This window comes from Camelina sativa, chromosome 11 (genome assembly GCF_000633955.1).
Source record: "Camelina sativa cultivar DH55 chromosome 11, Cs, whole genome shotgun sequence".
Lineage (NCBI taxonomy): Eukaryota > Viridiplantae > Streptophyta > Magnoliopsida > Brassicales > Brassicaceae > Camelina > Camelina sativa.
This window is the reverse complement of record NC_025695.1, coordinates 25,003,845-25,022,725: the sequence shown is the minus strand read 5'-3', so window position 1 is coordinate 25,022,725 and position 18,881 is coordinate 25,003,845. Positions and strand designations below refer to the sequence as shown.

Below are 18,881 nucleotides of genomic sequence, written 5' to 3'. Positions count from 1 at the left end.
TTATGTAAAAAAGAGAGTTGGAATTTGCTTAATCGCTTGTTTCTTTGGAACCCATGCACAAGTGAAGAAATATGAAGAAAGACTCAAGCGTTCAGGTTTTCAACAAACACATGCAAAGGCGTTCGAAAAAGACAGCAAGCAAACACAATTGAGATTTGAGGGTTTTATTTCATCTGGTTTTTTAAAAGTTCTTCATTTCAATTTTCAAACCAATCCTTGATAGTATTGTGATAAGATAATATTTTACATGAAGATTTCAAAAACCTTGATAAGATAGTATTATTGGAATGATAAGATAATTTCAAGAAAAAAAAAATCATGTAAATTAATCTTATCAAGGTAATATAAAATTTTATATTATTAATCTTGATAATGATAAGATAATATTATGTAAATTATTATCTTATTAATCTTGATAATGATAAGATAATATTACCTTGATAAGATAATAAATTATGCTTTAAAATTTTCAAATTTCTTCTAAAACTCATATCCGTAAAACAATTGTTATGTTGATTTTTAAACTATAGTGGTATAAAATAATCTATATAACATATCATAAAAATAGCAAAAAAAAATTAAAGTTTTGAATTTTTAGATATGCGACATTTTCATTTTGATAGTTAGATATGCAATTAAAATACTACAATTAATATTATTATTCGTAATTTGAATAAATGTATATTATGTGTATAAGTGAATTTGCCTAAAATATTTGTAAGATACTGTCATTAATATTTTCTAAATATCACAAATTCAATTCCAAAACCATAAAGTTGTCTAAAATTCATAATTTTTAAGAATTTTAATAATTAGAAAAATATATCTGTAAACTAATAATTATTAACTTCCACTATAAAATAATAAAAATTAATTTATAGATAAATTAAAAGATTTTTTCACCAAACACATTAATTTCAGTTTCTCTTTTTTTTGGCAAAGTAAAAAAGATGTTCCACACAACAGCCATCACTATTTTGTAGACAAAAATACTCTTATAAACACTGTGTGTTAATATACATCTCTCTGTTTAGTTTTTGTTCTAACTAAAAAGGTGGAGTTTTTCTTTATTACGTTAATATACATATACAATATATATATATATATATATAATATCTTAAAAATCAGAAAATCCAGGTATATTGGAAGAAAAGAAACGGGGAGGAAGTCATGCACGAAAGAAAGCTTTTCTTCATATGTATAATAGAACAGGGACTTGTTTTAAAATTGTAAATTAATCATGATGAGATAATCGTTAATGTTTTGTTATCAAATAGAGAGATTAGATCTCATTCGATTGGAAGATTTTTTTGCTAGTTGGAGTGAATGAGAGATATCTGGTGTGTGTAAATTGTTCCTGGTTAAGAATAAGAGAACTGCAGGGAAGAGGTGACAGCGATTTTGGTGTCGTAATTTTCGGATTTTCTGACCCAAGTCTTAAATTGTAGATTAGGAATTAATGAGATGAATTTTGACGTGACTAGATTTTGGCGAGAAGAATTTTGGTGTAATTCTCGGTTCTGTCCAGCGAATAGGGACAATATTGAACTGCATAGCATATCATGTTAAATTTTTGAATGACTCATACAACTGCATCCAAACCTGAAATCCATGTAAATATATATGTGTACGTATTTATTATTGTGTATGTAAATTCTTTTCTGTACACATCATGATATGAATAATGATTTTGTTGAGAATAAAATTTTATAGCAAGTGTACGCAAGAAATCCGAAAAATGATTAAAAGAAATGTGATGTTTCACAATGATCAACCATAAACCTTTGATGGCTTAAGAGAATAACGATAACCAAACTGAAATAATCAGAATTAGAAACAAAAATTCTAGTGAATGTTGGAGATGTTTCTTATTAGTTACAATCGCATAACCTCAACATATTGCTCACCTTAGAGGTTATGCGATTGAACTCATAAATTCAAATTCAGAATCCACTGCAGTTGTTGATACCTACCCTAATTTGTTGGTGAAGATGTTTTTTAACCGTTTTTATGTGTGTCTTGGAATAATGAAACAATGATTCCACTACAAGAAAAATGTGATATTACCAGAAAATTGCCAGAAGCTGTTTGTGGCAAAAAACATTTACCACCATTTTGACACAATATCGCCACACCTAAATATTACTTCATTTTTTGTGGTAAATCATGTCAAATTTGCCACGACCAAAAACTTTGTGGTAATTTCTGGCAATATTTGCCATGAATTAACAGAAAATGTCGTGTCAATAAATGCCACATATTAGTAAGAGACTTTTTCTGGCAAATTTACCAAAATAGACTAACGTGGCATTTTGTGGCTAATTGTAACAACAAAAGTCTCTGGCAATTTTCGTGACAATAGTTTGCCACGAAGTAATTCTGATAATATTGTGGCAAATATCTAAGTGACAAAACTCAGTTTCGACAAGTCCAATCTAATAATGCATATGAAAATATTTTAACTCTGCATCGAATAATCTGTGCTATTTGTTACTCTTTTTTTAAAGTCTTTGTGTTATCATGTCATGGCAGTAGTGGTGAATATATTATTTTGTTTATTCATGATAATGTTATGGCAAAATAAAACCACTATATTATCTTCCACCGATTCGATCAGAAAACAAACAAAACTAAACACAAAAAAATGTCTGATTTTTTTAATTCAAGAGAATGGATGTATAGAAGGTTAGATGAAGAGCGAGGAGGTGTATCAAATGAATTCGTAGATGGGATACATGCATTTTTATCTTTTGCTCGTAATCAACCATCTTATCGACAACGAGGGAATTTATTATGTCCGTGTTCCAAGTGTAAAAACCAAAAGCGTCGCCACACCGATATCGTTGAGAAGCACATATACTTGAAGGGATTTACAGAGAATTATTATGTTTGGACGCATCATGGAGAAAGTTGCAAAGCATCAACAAGTCATTGCCCAGTTGAACAAGAAACTTGGAGTGATCACCAGAATAGTCCAGTGGCTGTTGATCATTCTTATGATCCAAATGAAGATGTTCACATGTTATTTGACGATGCAACAATTCAAGAAAATATGGTGGAGCCAAATTTTGAAGAGAGATACCATGATAGCGGCTTTCATGCGTTTGAAGCAGTGAATCAACCCCTTTACGAAGGGTGTCATGATGGAATTTCTCCATTGTATCTCGCCTCAAAAATACTGAATTGGAAGACCACTTACAATCTAGCTGAGGCATGCTTGGATGAAATATCTGAAACATTTAAAACAGTCCTTCCGTCACCCAATAAAGCTCCTGAGTCATACTACGAGACAAAGAAGTTGAGTCGATCACTTGGATTGCCTTGTCATAAGATTGACGTGTGCGAAGATAATTGTATGCTTTTTTGGAAGGGAGGAGATAAAGAGTTATTGCAATGTCGGTTCTGCAAAAAAGATCGGTTTCTTCCGTATAGTGGAAAAGGTAAAAGAATACCCAAGCAGAGGATGTTTTATTTGCCTATTGGAGATCGGTTGAAGCGATTGTACCAATCAGAGACAACATCATCACATATGAGATGGCACGCAGAACATGTATCCTCGGAAGGAGAGATGCATCACCCCTCTGATGGAAAAGCATGGAAGCATTTTCAGAAGGTATATCCACAATTTGCTTATGAGAGTCGTAATGTTTATCTAGGCTTATCAACAGATGGATTTAATCCAATTGGTATGAACGGTCAGGCACACTCGGTTTGGCCAGTTATATTAACACCATACAATTTACCTCCCGGGATGTGTATGAAAATGGAATATTTTTTTCTAGCGATATTAGTTCCAGGGCCGAAACATCCGAAGAAGAGCCTAGATGTCTTTTTGCAGCCATTAATTGAAGAACTACAGTTTTTGTGGAGCGACGGTGTGGATGCTTACGATGTGTCAAGAAATCAAAATTTCAAGATGCGTGTTGCATTGATGTGGACAATTAGTGATTTTCCCGCATACGGTATGCTCTCGGGTTGGACTACACATGGTAGATTGGCTTGTCCGTATTGTCTAGAAGAAACAAAGTCATTTTGGTTGCCAAATGGAAGAAAACACAGTTGGTTTGATTGTCATAGAGTATTCTTGCCTAAAGATCATCCTTACCGGCGGAATTTAAGAGCATTTCGAAAGGGAAAATCAATGCACGATGATCCTCCAACATGGTTATCTGGGGAGGAAATTCTTTATGAGAGGATAAGAAGCATTGAAGGGGTGTTCAGAACTGTCGATTGTGGAGGAAAAGGTCATGATAACCCTGCTCGTACTATCACAGGATATGGTGATTATCATAACTGGGTGAAGCAAAGTATATTCTGGGATTTGCCGTATTGGGCAGATCTACTTCTTCGACACAATCTCGATTTCATGCACATCGAAAAAAATTTCTTCGACAATCTCATTAAGACATTGCTGAATGTTCCAGGGAAGACAAAAGATAACGTTAAATCTAGGATGGATCTTCCTTCCATTTGCCGAAGACCGGATTTAGAGGTTACTCCTGATGGAAAAGCACCTGTTCCAAAATTCAGATTATCAAAGGATGGTAAACAGAAATTTTTAACATGGATGAAAAACGAGATAAAATTTCCAGACGGATATGCTTCAAAGTTTTCACGTTGTGTTGACTTAAATAATTGGTCACTATCAGGCCTTAAAAGTCATGATTGTCATGTGATCATGCAACGACTTCTGCCTATTGCATTTTTAGAGCTACTGCCCGAAGCTATCCACACAGCTATTTCAGGTATTAAATTAATTCTATAATAATTTTAAGAATTAAACATAGTATGTGCTGCAATTAGTAAATTAAATAAATATAATTAATTATAAAAAAAACTTTTTTTTGTAGATATTTCACTTTTCTTTCGAGATATATCTGCAAAGATGTTGAGGACTGAAGATGTTGCGGTATTAAAAGAAAATATTTCTGTGAAGCTTTGCAATCTTGAGAAAATTTTCCCCCGTCATTCTTTGATGTCATGGAACATTTACCTGTGCATCTTCCTGATGAAGCTGCTTTAGGTGGTCCAGTCCAATATAGGTGGATGTACCCGTTCGAGCGATACATGTATCATTTAAAAAAAAAGGTAAAAAATAAGGCACGCATTGGAGGTTCGATAGTTGCTCAATGTGTGAACGAAGAGATTTCCAATGTGATGGCCAATTATTTGCCTCGTAAACCTTTAGATACATCTGAAGTTTCTGGTGAAGTAAAATTCACCTACTCATATCCCAATGTACCGAGCATCTTCCAGCAAGAAGGACGAGTAAGTGGAAAACCAAAACGTAAATGGTTTACTGACGTAGATTATAACGTGCTTCAAACATTTTTACTACTCAATTGTGAAGAATTTACACCGTATGAGAGGTATTCTTTGTTTCTTTAATTTTCAGTTATACATATTATTAGATAATAAAAAATTTGCCACTAATTTCTAAATGTACACAGGATGTTCGAGGAGTATATGACGCTGAGCATACCAAATATTACTTCAAAAGAAATGGATAAAGCAAAAGAAAAACATTTTGCGGAATGGTGTAGAGACTATGTAAGTGTTGTAGTTAATAATATATATATATATATATATATAGATGAGTTTATATAAATATATTAATTTTCAGTTAATCTAATCATATATATATATATATATATATATAATTTTGGTACAGATGAACGATGCTAGTGCGTCATATGTATTCCCGTTTTGGATGCTTGAGTTTGTACAAGGTCCAAACCATCAATTCACTACTTGGCCAATGTATTACTCACGCGGATACCACTACCATACCCACAACCATGGACATACTAAAAAAACGCATAATTATGGTGTATGTGTCCGTGGAACAACGGAGACCGAGTATCTTGGACTTATTGAGGAGATACTTATGATTGAGTATCATGGTGTTGTTGGGCTCAAAGCTATGGTTTTTAAATGCACATGGTTTGACAACAGACTTGGTCATGGAATGCGCAGACATCCGTCAGGTATTGTTGATGTTTTGCCCCTTAAACAATATGAGAAATATGATCCTTATATTTTACCGGAGCAATGTGATCAAGTCTGTTTTATTCCGTATCCTCGGTTGCGTGATAACGTAAGAGACAATTGGTGGACATCTACAAAAGTTGTTCCGAGAAACTTTTTAGAATCTACAGAAGTTATTCAAACCGCTTTACAAGATGAAAATTATAATCATGTTGTGGCAACAAGTGGTATTTTGCAAGTTGATACACTTGCAGTCGAGGATGAAGATGAGTACGAGTCTTTATTGGTTGATCATGCCGACGATGAATATGATTCTGAAGATGGTTTGGATGACACTGATTCAGATTCTGATTCTGATTCAAGTGAAGATGATGATGATGGTGAAGACTGAAGATCACGATGAATGATATATATATATATATATATATATATATATATTTGTGGTCAACTCATATTGTAATATATATGAATTACATATCTAAATTAGTTCTTCTATGTATCTGCATGTTCTTTTGATCTTAATTAAAAGACAAACTTTACTAATTTATTTTCTAATTTTTATAGATTGCCACGAGTATCACATATGTGGCAGTGAAATTTTCCCTTCCCGGGTTATATTCCCGCAATTCTTTTCCCTCTTAATTATTTTACTTTCTTCTACTTAACCTAAGGAGAAAACCCTCGCCGAATTCTAAACACCATCTTTGGCTCTCTTAGCACTGATCGTCCGTCTCATCTCTTTTCATCCTCTCACCGTCTCTCCTCCTTGTCGTCGCCGTCTCTTCTCGTTCCTGTCTCTATTATCTCCTTGTTGCATCTCTGTTTCTCCTCCTGGCCTCTGCGCTACTCCAGTACCACCGTCTCTTTGTTGTCTCAGTATCTGTAACTCTCTCTCTCTCTCTCTCTCTCTCTCTCTCTCTCTTAATTGTTGTTTGTCGTTGAACAGAGAAAGGATGAAAATTTTAGTTCTTCAAATCTGGAAAATTAAAGCTTTGTATTTTGTTAATTCCACCTAGAAAACAATTTGTTGAATATTGATGTGGGGGCGAATGTTTATTTCTTCGTACTACCAGGTCCCAATTTTAAAAGATCAATTTTTTTCATGTGTGCAAGAGACCATAACCAATAGAGATGATTAATGTTCTTATCTCTATCATTTTGGCTATTAGAGTAAATAGAAACTCAATTTTAATGTTCATATTTTCTTTTCTGAACAAAGCTGCGAATATGAATCATTCTCGTCGTGGTGGCTACTCCTTCCAAAGAGCTTCTCGGACTTCTGATGATATCCTGCCTCCTGGAGCAATTGGGTCAGTTAGTTCCACTACTGCAGCTTATACCACTGCAAGTCTCGCTGAATTGAAGAATGCACCAGCTAGACGTAACATGCCACATTTGCACCCAGAAAAGCTCAACGGAACTTTATGGTAAACACAGTTCCTTTATACATTATGTTATTAGTTTAACTTATGTGTAACCAATATACTTTCTATGTGTTATATAGGTTTGATATTCACCCTCAAGTCACCAAAGACATCCGTAAAACTTGGAAAGCAAATTTTTGGGGACCATGGTGGAATTTTCGTATGGTTCCCCAAGAAAAAAAAAACATGTGGTGGTCGAGTTTCGTGGTATGTTTTCTTATTGTTTGTTTTAGATGGATTTAATAATGAATACTACTATCACATTAGTCCCTGTACTTTTGCAGCAACAATACTGCTGGGATGATGTACATGAGGCTGCTGTGTTTAGTGCTTGGGAGGAACACTGCAAGGGATCTATATCAAGTCGCGTGAGCCAAAGAAAGTTAGCAGGAAATAAGCCGGAATACATTAGCGACAATGACTGGGACCACATGCTGCAAATTTGGGAGACTGAACAAAGCATCAAGAAGTGCAAAAAAAACTCACTGAACCGAAAAGCTAACCCACATTTCCACACTGCTGGGGCTAAAAAAATTGTTAGAATCGAACATGAGATGGTATGTGACTGTATAGTTTAAATTTTGTTTTAAGATTACTAGTTTTGACTCTTATTTTTTCTTCATTAGACAGTTGCAGCTGGTGGTGTACGGCCATCAATTACGGCATTAGTAAAGGAAACGCACACGAAAAAAGATGGGACATTTGTTGATAAGCGTGCAGAGAAGTTCGTCAAAACGGCGATGTCTTTGGCTATGGAGCGATGTACAAATGAAACAAATGTTGGTGAAACTGGATCAACCTTAGTTGTACCTTCCTCGCATCAGCTCACTGCTGCATACTTGGAGGTAAATAATACTTGGATAAATTCCCATATATGTTAATTTTTTTAAACTTTCTTAAGTACTTAATAAAAAATTGTTTCTCACTACTAGAATGAAATTTATTGACGTTTGTTTGGTTAGTAATCATTGATCTTCTTACGCTTTGGAATATTTTTGTTGCATAAGGCTCAAACTTTATCTTTCTCATTTCAGACGGCTACGAATAGCAAAGGTCGTATCTATGGTCTTGGATCTTTGCAATACTTCAACGCTGATCCAGGGGTTCCCCCAGCCACTTCTTTTGCACGAAATTTAGCCGTGGATGAGAGGATTACTATGATGGAAGAGACCGTGAGTTCCATGAAAAAGTCCATGGAGGAGAACAATGAGACTTTCAGGCGAGCGACAAACATGTTGTTACGTGTTAACGGCATAGATCCAGTTACACTCATGCCGATAACTACTACACCTCCTGCAACTCGATCTAACGGATCTTCATCAACTGGAGCTCAAAGTGACTCACATATCCCAGTCAACCTTGCGGATCTACCAAACCAAAACCTTCCAGGCATCTTTGAAGAAGTGAATGAGTAATTAAGATGTGTTTTATTAGGCCTAATTTATGGAATATTAGTACTTTTAACAACTTTTTCAATGTAATATATAACGCTTCTTGGGAAATTAGGTACTCTAACAACTTTTTGTTGTAATATATATATCATGTTTAAGATTATTTATGTTATTAATTTGTTTACTAATAATAAAATTAAAACGAACAATAATTCATTAAATAATTTTACCAAAAATAATCAATTAGTAATTCGTGGTAAAATTTTTACGTAATGTTTTGTGGCAGTCTTTGGCAATATTACCACACTAAAATCATGGCTGCTTTGTGACTAATTACCACAAAAGCTGTTTGTGTGTCATTTGTGGCAATTTTACCAGAAATCATTTTCTAACACTTTCATAACAATTTACCCGAAAAGTAATGTGACAATTCGTTGCAAAATTTGCCAGAATGTGTGGCAGGTAAACTTGTGGTAAATTAACCAGAACTTATTGTCTGGTATATTCATGACAAGTTACCACAAAAATATTGTGACAATTCGTGGCAAAGTTGCCAGAACCGGTTCTTGGTTAGATCGTGACAAATTTACCGCAAAATAACGTTGTGGCATTTCGTGGTAAAATTGCCAGATATTGCCACAGTTTATTTTTTGTAACGACCCTATAGCCACACTATTTATTTGTGGCAATCTCTGGTAAATGTTCCTATTGCCACAAATTTAGAGCATTTGCCAGAAAAATTTCTTTGGCATTGGACTCATTTTCTTGTAGTGTTCTACTACTTTCGACTTATCATTGGGATTGCTGGAACTTTTCTGAAACACGCCGTCAAAGGTTGCCTATTGACTGTTATTGCGTATGATGCAAACAATCATATATATATAGAATTGTGTGGCCAACAATACAGACTGAAAGTGCTAATAATTTGTTATGGTTTCTTATTGTACTTAAAGGCTGATTTGAATCTAAAGGATGGGCAAGATTATGTCATCATATAAGATCGTTCTAAAGTAATTGTTCTTGTTAGTCTCAATGTTTGAACATCTGTCTCGTTTCATTTAATGCTAGCTTGTGGTTACATCTTTACTCGTTTGCTTATGTAATTATGTAGGGGAATCATAAGCTCTGTTAAAAATGAGCTGCCAAATGCTGAGCACATAATGTGTGCACATCGTGGAAAACTAGAAGACTAGGCATGGTGATACAGACTTGCTAGAAAAACTGGTGTGGCACCTAATTTGGAGTAATAACCATTTTGAATTTGAAGCAAATCTCAACAAGATTAGAGCTTATAATATGTTTCTCTATATATGATGTGTGATGAAGGTGTTTTTAAGGAGTTGGGTCAAGAGATTATTATATGATAAGAAGTATTTGTGAGGAGGTGGACAACAATGCAACAAAGTTCTTTAACTCTACAATTGTGAAGGCAACGACAAGACATTAGTTCCAATGTTGGAAACTATAAGAAGGAACCATATAACTGTTTTTACAACGGTTTTAAGTTAAATTGATGAAAAACCATGTGGGCCAATTTCTCACAAATTTTGGTATTTTCATTTTTTTTTAAATAACAATATATATCATGATAATTAAAAACTTGTATTTAGTATAATAGAGAAGGATTGACAAGATTGATCTATAGAAGAATATAAGAGAAAATCAATATACAATTTTTTTTATAAATGAAGGCAAATAAATGTTAAGAGAAATGTTTTGGAATTTTGTTTGGTTTATAAAAAGAAAAGTTAGTGGAAGATAATAAGTTGATGACATCTTGCTTGAATCTTGAAGCTTCTCTAAACCAGAATATACATTCAGATGTAGATGGAGAAAAGTTATTTGTGTAGTTTAAACTTGAGAATTGTTGCCTAAAGAAATGACAAATATGCTATTATTTAAAACACTGATACAATACATATAAATATTAAATGATCTATCAATGAAAAAAAAACAATCTGATAAATTATTTAGTTCTTATGGCTTAGGTCATATGCTGCAAAATAAAAATTATATATTATTAAGCAAAACAAAGCATATTATTGTACCCTTCTCCAATAGCGTATGAGTACCGGTACATTTTTATCAATTCTTAAATATATTCCATCAAGTTTGGCAATATATTCACGTCGTAGACCACATAGAGGAAAATTTAAGTCAGGACGGACTGCTTGAGTGTTAATATAAACCTTCGTTTCAAGCCCATGCTCAAAATGACATGTCATACGTTTTCCTTCATATTTGAATCTAACGACTCCTGTAGCATCGTTGTTTAGGTGTTGGAGTCTTGTATTTTTGTTGCCAATGTGGCAAAAATATTGGAGAATTTTACCGACACCAAGTTCGTTCTTAAATGCTATCTCATTTAACTTGCAAGCTTCATTTACCCCAAAATAAATAGCAATAACTAACAAAAAAAATATTAGACGATTCATTTTTCAGATCGAAAATAATTGTTGGAGTAATAAGGGCATCAATTTGTAGTATTTATTTCTTTAATTGTGAAATACGTACTTTTCTATTTATTGTTTAAATAATACTATTTTTATAGTGTTAACTAAATTTAGATCCACCTATGCATGGACAAATTAGATTTTTAGTCAAACGGTATTGTCGATTCGAAATTTATGGTTGGCCAGTAAGATCAAAACATGTGAAACAAGCCGACTGTTTTTTCTTAAATAATAATAATCAAATTAAATATCCAACAATAAATCAACATGCACAAAAGAAGACAAACCAAACCAACTTAATATAAATACTATATCAATTATAATCAATTAAAAAAACAACCTAACATGCTTTTACACAAGGTTCCAACATAAATAACATAACCAAGAACACACAATCAAGACCCTAGATCATCCTCCTCCTCATCGTCATGATTCAACGCTACACATTACCTGCACCACAAACACAATGAGATGGATGAGTATTACCAGAAATACCCAGTGAGGCGATCCTCCCATCTACGAGCTATACACACAAGCAAATCAAGAGTACAACCACAAACAGAATATAACAAACCAACCATTAAACAGAACTCCTAATAACACATTCACCACACCTACACATCATCACACAAAAAAAGTCATACAACCAAATCGCTTAGATAAGCTTATGGTCACGCATTCACCTTAACAAACTGATTATAACAAAAAATACAACCAATTGTGACTCTCCTAACATCTGAAACAGCGCAGCAACACCCTACAACACGCCGCACAACCAAAAACGACTTTATAGCAAAACTGGACAGAAACATCATAAAAAACAGTTTCAAAAACAAAACCGTAAAATAAAAACCTACCGTTAACTATCAAATCTCTCAGGTGGAAAGCTAGCCCTAGACATTACAAAGCTTCCCACAAAATTTCGTACGGGTCAGAAACCCATCGAAACCACAATCTCAGTTACAATGCTCGATGGTCCCAACTCGCGTATGAGAAAATGTGTCTCACGAAACTGCCAATAACTTATCGAATTTACATCCAAATTCACTTCAGTAAAAAGGAGAATGACTATGAAGGGCTTGAAATAACTCTACCAAATTTCGTTACCTTTGAATACGATTTGATATGTCGAAACCGTTTCCTCCCAAACCCTAACGATTCTGCTCCTTTGCCTAACACACCAAAATCTAACCTTCCCTTCCTCACACCTCTTCTCCACAAACAAGTTCTCTTTTTTTATCTCTGCAAGAACGACCACAACCCCAAAAGAGAGTAGATAAGCGTGAGTTATAGAGAAATTTAGGGTTCCTTGGTTTAATTAAATTAAACCAAAATTTATCTAAACCGATTCCACCAAATTTCTGATGTAAACTCCAATATTTCATTATTTTCTGGGCCACAGGCGATATAATTCTCCCTCTCTAAATAAATATTCATCCTCAAATCTGACAACACTGCATTCCTACTGCAAAACATTTCCACTGTCGCAATGGTTCGCACCACAATGTGACCCAACGGTCCACAACACCTTGACCCCACTGGTTAACCCATCCTGACCCCACCGGTCAACACCATCCTGACCCCACTGGTCCACACAAACACGACCCCACCAGTCAACAAAGTCCTGACCCCACTGGTCAACACAATCCAAAACACGAGATCACTTCCGACCTCCGAGGTCTACATCCAGTCACTATGCTCAGAACCACGTTCTAGACATTGTTTGCTCTCTCACTCATACATTCTCAGGTCGCAACCTTCGAACTGCACCGCCTGCACTCTCAGACCGTCTTCCTCGAGCCATACCGTCTCACTCTCAGATTGTCACCCTCGAGATCTCGGTACTAGGGGAACTAATCCCCTCCGAGGAACTAATCATCCCCTAGGAGAACTAATCATCTCCTCTGCCACTCTCAGGGTTGCAACCCGTCAAGCCCATAGTGCACCAGGGGAACTAATCGTCCCCTCAGGAGAACTAATCATCTCCCCAGGAGAACTAATCATTCCTCCGGAGAACTAATCATCTCCCCAGGAGAACTAATCATCTCCTCATGAGCAAACAAGTCCTAACGTCTATACGCATCTCCTGACCGGAACCACCTCTCTTGGTTCGCGTAAAACATCGCAATGTCCTAGCAACCACCATATTCCCTCACTGGAATATCAACACCATCATGACCACTATTCAGGCCAACTCTAAAACATCTTAACCATTCGGGTGTTTACACACGCCCTTTCCAAAAATAGACAAGTTCTAACTATTCATAGAACGTTCTATTTATTTGCAACCACATTTTCCATTAATAGGTAAGCTTTAACTATTCATAAAACTTCCCATTTTTAGAACCCGCATATCTCGTAGAACCATGACATCACCAATCAAATATCCATGAGAACTGATCATCTCATCTGTGACCACTCTTCAGGTCAACCTCTAAATATTCCCGCCACTCCAGGCATCTCACATCCCATTTCCAAAAATAGACAAGTCCTAACTATTCATAGAACTTTCCATTTTTGGAAACTTTCCATTTCTAGAATCGCATAATCATTCCACTCCAACACAAATCAAGAATCCATAAGAACTAATCATCTTATTAAATCTTCTCCAACAACATTGTCCGTAAATCCCGCAATACGGTCATCTCGGTCTGAGCAAAACCTGTCGCCACACTCACAGCACCGACTGGACTTCCAACAACACCAGTAAGCACACCGGCCACGCCCTCAGACCCCCACATGACCAGAATGCGAATTACTAACTTGCTAAACAGTGGCACTCCAGCCACCCTGGACGAAGTAAGTCTCCAACTTAACTTCTTGGAAATCAATTTCCAACACATCCAATTTCACAAATTACCGCCAACAGTATTTCCCAATACTGGCGTGAACCACCACTTTCCAACAACTTGCCAATAGCCAACTGCACCTCCCGCACAGAAGCTAATAACACACAAAACAACTTACCGTGGAATCTCATTGAAGGCTCTAAGAGGATGATTCTAGGACTCCATACTAACTCAAATTGACTAACTACTCATAATCAATTTCCATCACACAACAACCATTCACAACATCATGCACCAAGCAACAGGAAAATAATTCCCTTGATTAAATTCCCTTAAACAACTCTAACACCAATCCCCTTAACTGCCCTAGAACCGTAATGGCTTTGATATCAAACTGAAACAACCTGACCCGTTTTTTTTAAATAATAGTAATATAATTAAATACCCTATAATATTTAATTACAACTCAAACAATAATCCAACAATAAATCAACATGCACAGCGGAAGACAAACCAAACCAACTTAATATAAATACCATATCAATTATAACCAATTAAAAAAAAGAAACCTAACATGCTTCTACACAATGTTCCAACATAAATAACATAACCAAGAACACACAATCAAGACCCTAGATCGTCCTCCTCCTGATCGCCATGATTCCACGGTACACATTACCTGCACCACAAACACAATGAGATGCGTGAGTATTACCAGAAATACCTAGTGAGGCGATCCTCCCATCTACGAGCTATACACACAAGAAAATCAAGAGTACAACCACAAACAAAAAATAACAAACCAACCATTAAACAGAAATCCCAATAACACATTTACCACATCTACACATCATCACACAAAACAAGTCATACAACTCAATCGCTTAGATAAGCTCATGGTCACGCACTCACCTTAACAAATTGATTATAACAACAAATACAACCAGTTGAGACTCTCCTAATGTCTGAAACAGCGCAGCAACGCCCTACAACAAGCCACACAACCAAAAACGACTTTATAGCAAAACTGGACAAAAACATCATAAAAGAACAGTCTCAAAAACGAAACCGTAAAATAAAAACCAACCGTTCACTATCAAATCCCTCCAGTGGAAAGCTAGCCCTAGACGTCAAAAAGCTTCCCATAAAATTTCGTGCCGAACAGAAACCCACAGAAACCACGATCTCAGTTACAATGCTCGATGGTCCCAACTAACATATGAGAAAACGTGTCTCACGAAACTGCCAATAACTAAACGAATTTATATCCAAATTCACTTCTGTAAAAAGGAGAATGACTATGAAAGGCTTGGAAATAACTCTACCAAATTTCGTTACCTTTGAATATGATTTGATATGTCGAAACCGTTTCCTCCCAAACCCTAACGATTCTGTTCCTTTGCCTAACACACCAAAATCTAACCTCCCCTTCCTCACACCTCTTCTCCACAAACAAGTTCTATTTTTTTTCTCTCTGCAAGAGAAGCGTGAGTTACAGAGAAATATAGAGTTCTCTGGTTTAATTAAATTAAACCAAAATTTATCTAAACCGATTCTACCAAATTTCTGATATAAACTCCAATATTTCATTATTTTCTGGGACATGGGCGTTACAGGTGCAGTCCAACTTCCAATATTATGACATGGAATCCAGTGGATTCAATCCACCACTGCATTTGGCCGCGGGAAAGTAAGACTAGTTTCCTTAATGTGAGCAGAGTTGTCACTCTCATAGAGAAAAATTCAAATTACACACACGGTAAGTAAGGGTAGCTAATTGAATTTTTTTCGTTTGGAGTAAAGATGCCTGATACTAGGATTTTTGTATGTCTATCCTAGCAGGTTCAATTAACCTTATGCAGTTGTAATACTTAAGGTGTCAATCTAGTTGGGATGTTGCTAACAGTTGAGATGCAATCAAGAAATCACAAGTCAAGCCAATCCAAAGAGAGTGTTTTAATCTAACAATCCTAGGATGATCAGAATGCAAAACGAAAAATGAGCTACAAGACTAGAAACGAGAATGTATGACAAGAAGCGAAAATGAATGAAAACAGAAAACGATTCTAAGCATGAACAAACGAAACAGTCTTAGGAATGTAATATCAATCAAAAAGAAAGAAGTCCTAAGGATGGGGTAATCGATGTCGGATGAGTATCCTAGTCTACAGAGTGTTTAACATGCCACAAGCAAACTATCCATCAACAATGAACATCACGACATAGCTAATCCAATCTCTTGACAGAAGCTACTCAGACTTAACCACTTCCAAACCTAGCTCTCACTAGAGAAACATGATCAAGCGTGGCATGACAAACAAGTTCATTCACGTCAACAAACATCCTAGACAACTAATTCTCTTAGGCTAGGAACGTAAGTCTCTGGCACTAGTTGGTCAGACATTTCATCGAACACCTTTTGGGTGTGGAAATGTCTAAGACCTAGTTCCAATTGATCCGAGAGAAACTAGTATTTCTAACTATAGTCCAGAAGGGATCATACAAATCAAAGCTTAAACACTATACATCCTAAGATCCTCCACCTAATCTATCCCATCCTCAAGAACTACCACACTACTCAGATCCGAAAATCATCATCAAGGATGCAAACTCAGAAAACATTGAAACAAGCATTCTTAGATAGATAAAAATGAGATGAGCAAGTTTGTGGAAGAAATCAAATGCAAAAACTCAATGAATTAAAAGATATCTGGATACAAAGTCTGAGAACGTTTTTGGAGGCTAGATAAAACCTTAAGAACAAAATGAGATAAAAGATAATATGTCACAAACCAAGACTTAACAAAATGTATATATAGTAAAAACATGTGAATCCCTAAAACTTAAAACGACAAGATAAAGCGTCGGTTCGGGAATCTCCTAAAGCATGTGAAACCAAACGTCTTTCTTCCTGACATGTGCGGTCAAGTCGCGTGTCGTCTCTCCCTGGGGTGCGGTTGATAACAGGTTTTTCACCCAGAGTATCAATTCCCTATGCAGTTGTTGTACAAAGGGTTATCAATCCAAATGGTTGTTTATGCTAGCAGGAAGGATGCAATCAGAACAATGCAAGTCAAGCCAAGCAATAATGGGGTTTTGTCTAACAATCGTAAAATAATAAAAGAAAAGAATATAAACAAGGAACTACACGACCTAAGCACTCGATGTAAGCATTCGAGTACAGGATCGGGTGGGGTGATTGAGTAAGCAAAGAAGGTATGAACAACTCGAGGGGTTACTCGAAGTAGGTGATCGTGTACCTGTTCGGGTAAGGGATTGAGTGATGAATAGAAATGCAAGAAGTTAAAATACGAAAGCTTCTAAGGATGGAGTAATCGAATCCTAGATATTCCTAACCAGTACAGATGTCTTACATGCCTCAAACAAATATATCCTAGACAATGAATCTCTAAAATCTTGTTAAAACACTCTCGTGATAGAAACAATCAACCTTGATCACTCCCCTACCCAACTCTCGCTGGAGAAACATGACCAAGCAGGCATTAAGATCCGATTCATTATTGTCAGTAAACCCCTTACTCATCTAATCTCTTAGGCTAAGTGAGTAAACCTCTAGCATTGGTTGATTCAAGCATCTCATCTACACCTCTCGGTGGTAAAACACCTTAGATCTAATCTCACCCTCTCGGTTTGTTGACAACATTAAGAACAACAATCTAGAAGGAAATCTATTAAACATATACAATCAACTAAGACATCCTAACCGATCAAGAACACAAAATCATCTATCCCATCCCTAGAAACTTTACTACACTACTCGGAAATCATAGCAAGAAACATCAAAGCAAATATAAACAAAAATTGCAGTATATTAAACGATAAAGTAGAGGGATAAGAGTACAAGATAGAAATCTAAAGAAATGATAAAAAGTTATGAAATAAAATCTAAAACAAAAGGGAAAAGTGTTTGAGTCGCTCAGTTCTCTCACAGAAGCTCTCGCTCTCTGGTTTGAGGGTCTGCGGCGTGCTCGTTTGCGAGGAAGGAGAGGAGGGGTTTATATATGGAAACCCCTTTGACCTAGCTTCCCAGACCTGCCCGAGGGTCTACTCGATGGGGTACACGAGGATGAGGTCGAGTTAGTCCTCGGGTAGATCTTCGGGTTGGTCTTCATGCTCTTGGATCCTCCTTGATCGTGTTGGGGTTCAGACTCGTTCTTCCAGCTCGATGGCTCCTTCGGGTACATCTTCGGGTTTGTCCTTGTTTTTCCCCATTTTAGGCTCTTAAGCACCTGTTTTCATTCAAAATATGCAAATGCAAAAATGCAACATCCTAAATGGCCTAAAAGTGAATTCCTACAGTTAATGACCTAAAAATGCTACGTGAAGGTATGAATAATACAAAATATGGACAAAAAGGGATGCTAAAAACATGTAAATTAGAGAGTTATCAGACCCCCAAACTTAAATCTTGCTAGTCCTCTAGCAAGGAAGTAGGAGAGTGCGGTTTGAAAATGGGGACTCATAACCTTTATATACTAAGCGAAGGATTCAAGCTATAGTCCTTAAAGATAGTTTAATGGTGCTAAAATCAATCAACATACTTACAAATATTTTTCTATGCTTATTACTATGCATCGATCTAGTTCAACCTCCAACTAAAAGTAGAGAACATCTCTTTCACATTCAATTAAGTGTTTGGCGAATTCTTGCAAATGGAAGGTGAATCAAGCTCAATCGGTTTCGAGGGCAAGACTTTTTAGTAAGGTGGTTTCAATCAAATTCTTTGGGTGGTTTTCTCTCAAAAGAAGGAATGCTAGACAGTTGTGAAAACTATCTAAGATTGAGAACAATTTGGGCATACAAAGCTTAACTCTT

General features: G+C 35.9%; 1 protein-coding gene across 1 annotated transcript; it reads left to right on the top strand.

Annotated features, from left to right (window-relative positions):
- On the top strand, positions 2,675-4,899 carry LOC104728307. Its single transcript, XM_019231941.1, has 3 exons — positions 2,675-4,544; positions 4,650-4,745; positions 4,886-4,899. The coding sequence occupies exons 1-3, from the start codon at positions 2,675-2,677 to the stop codon at positions 4,897-4,899; spliced, it is 1,980 nt and encodes a 659-aa protein (XP_019087486.1).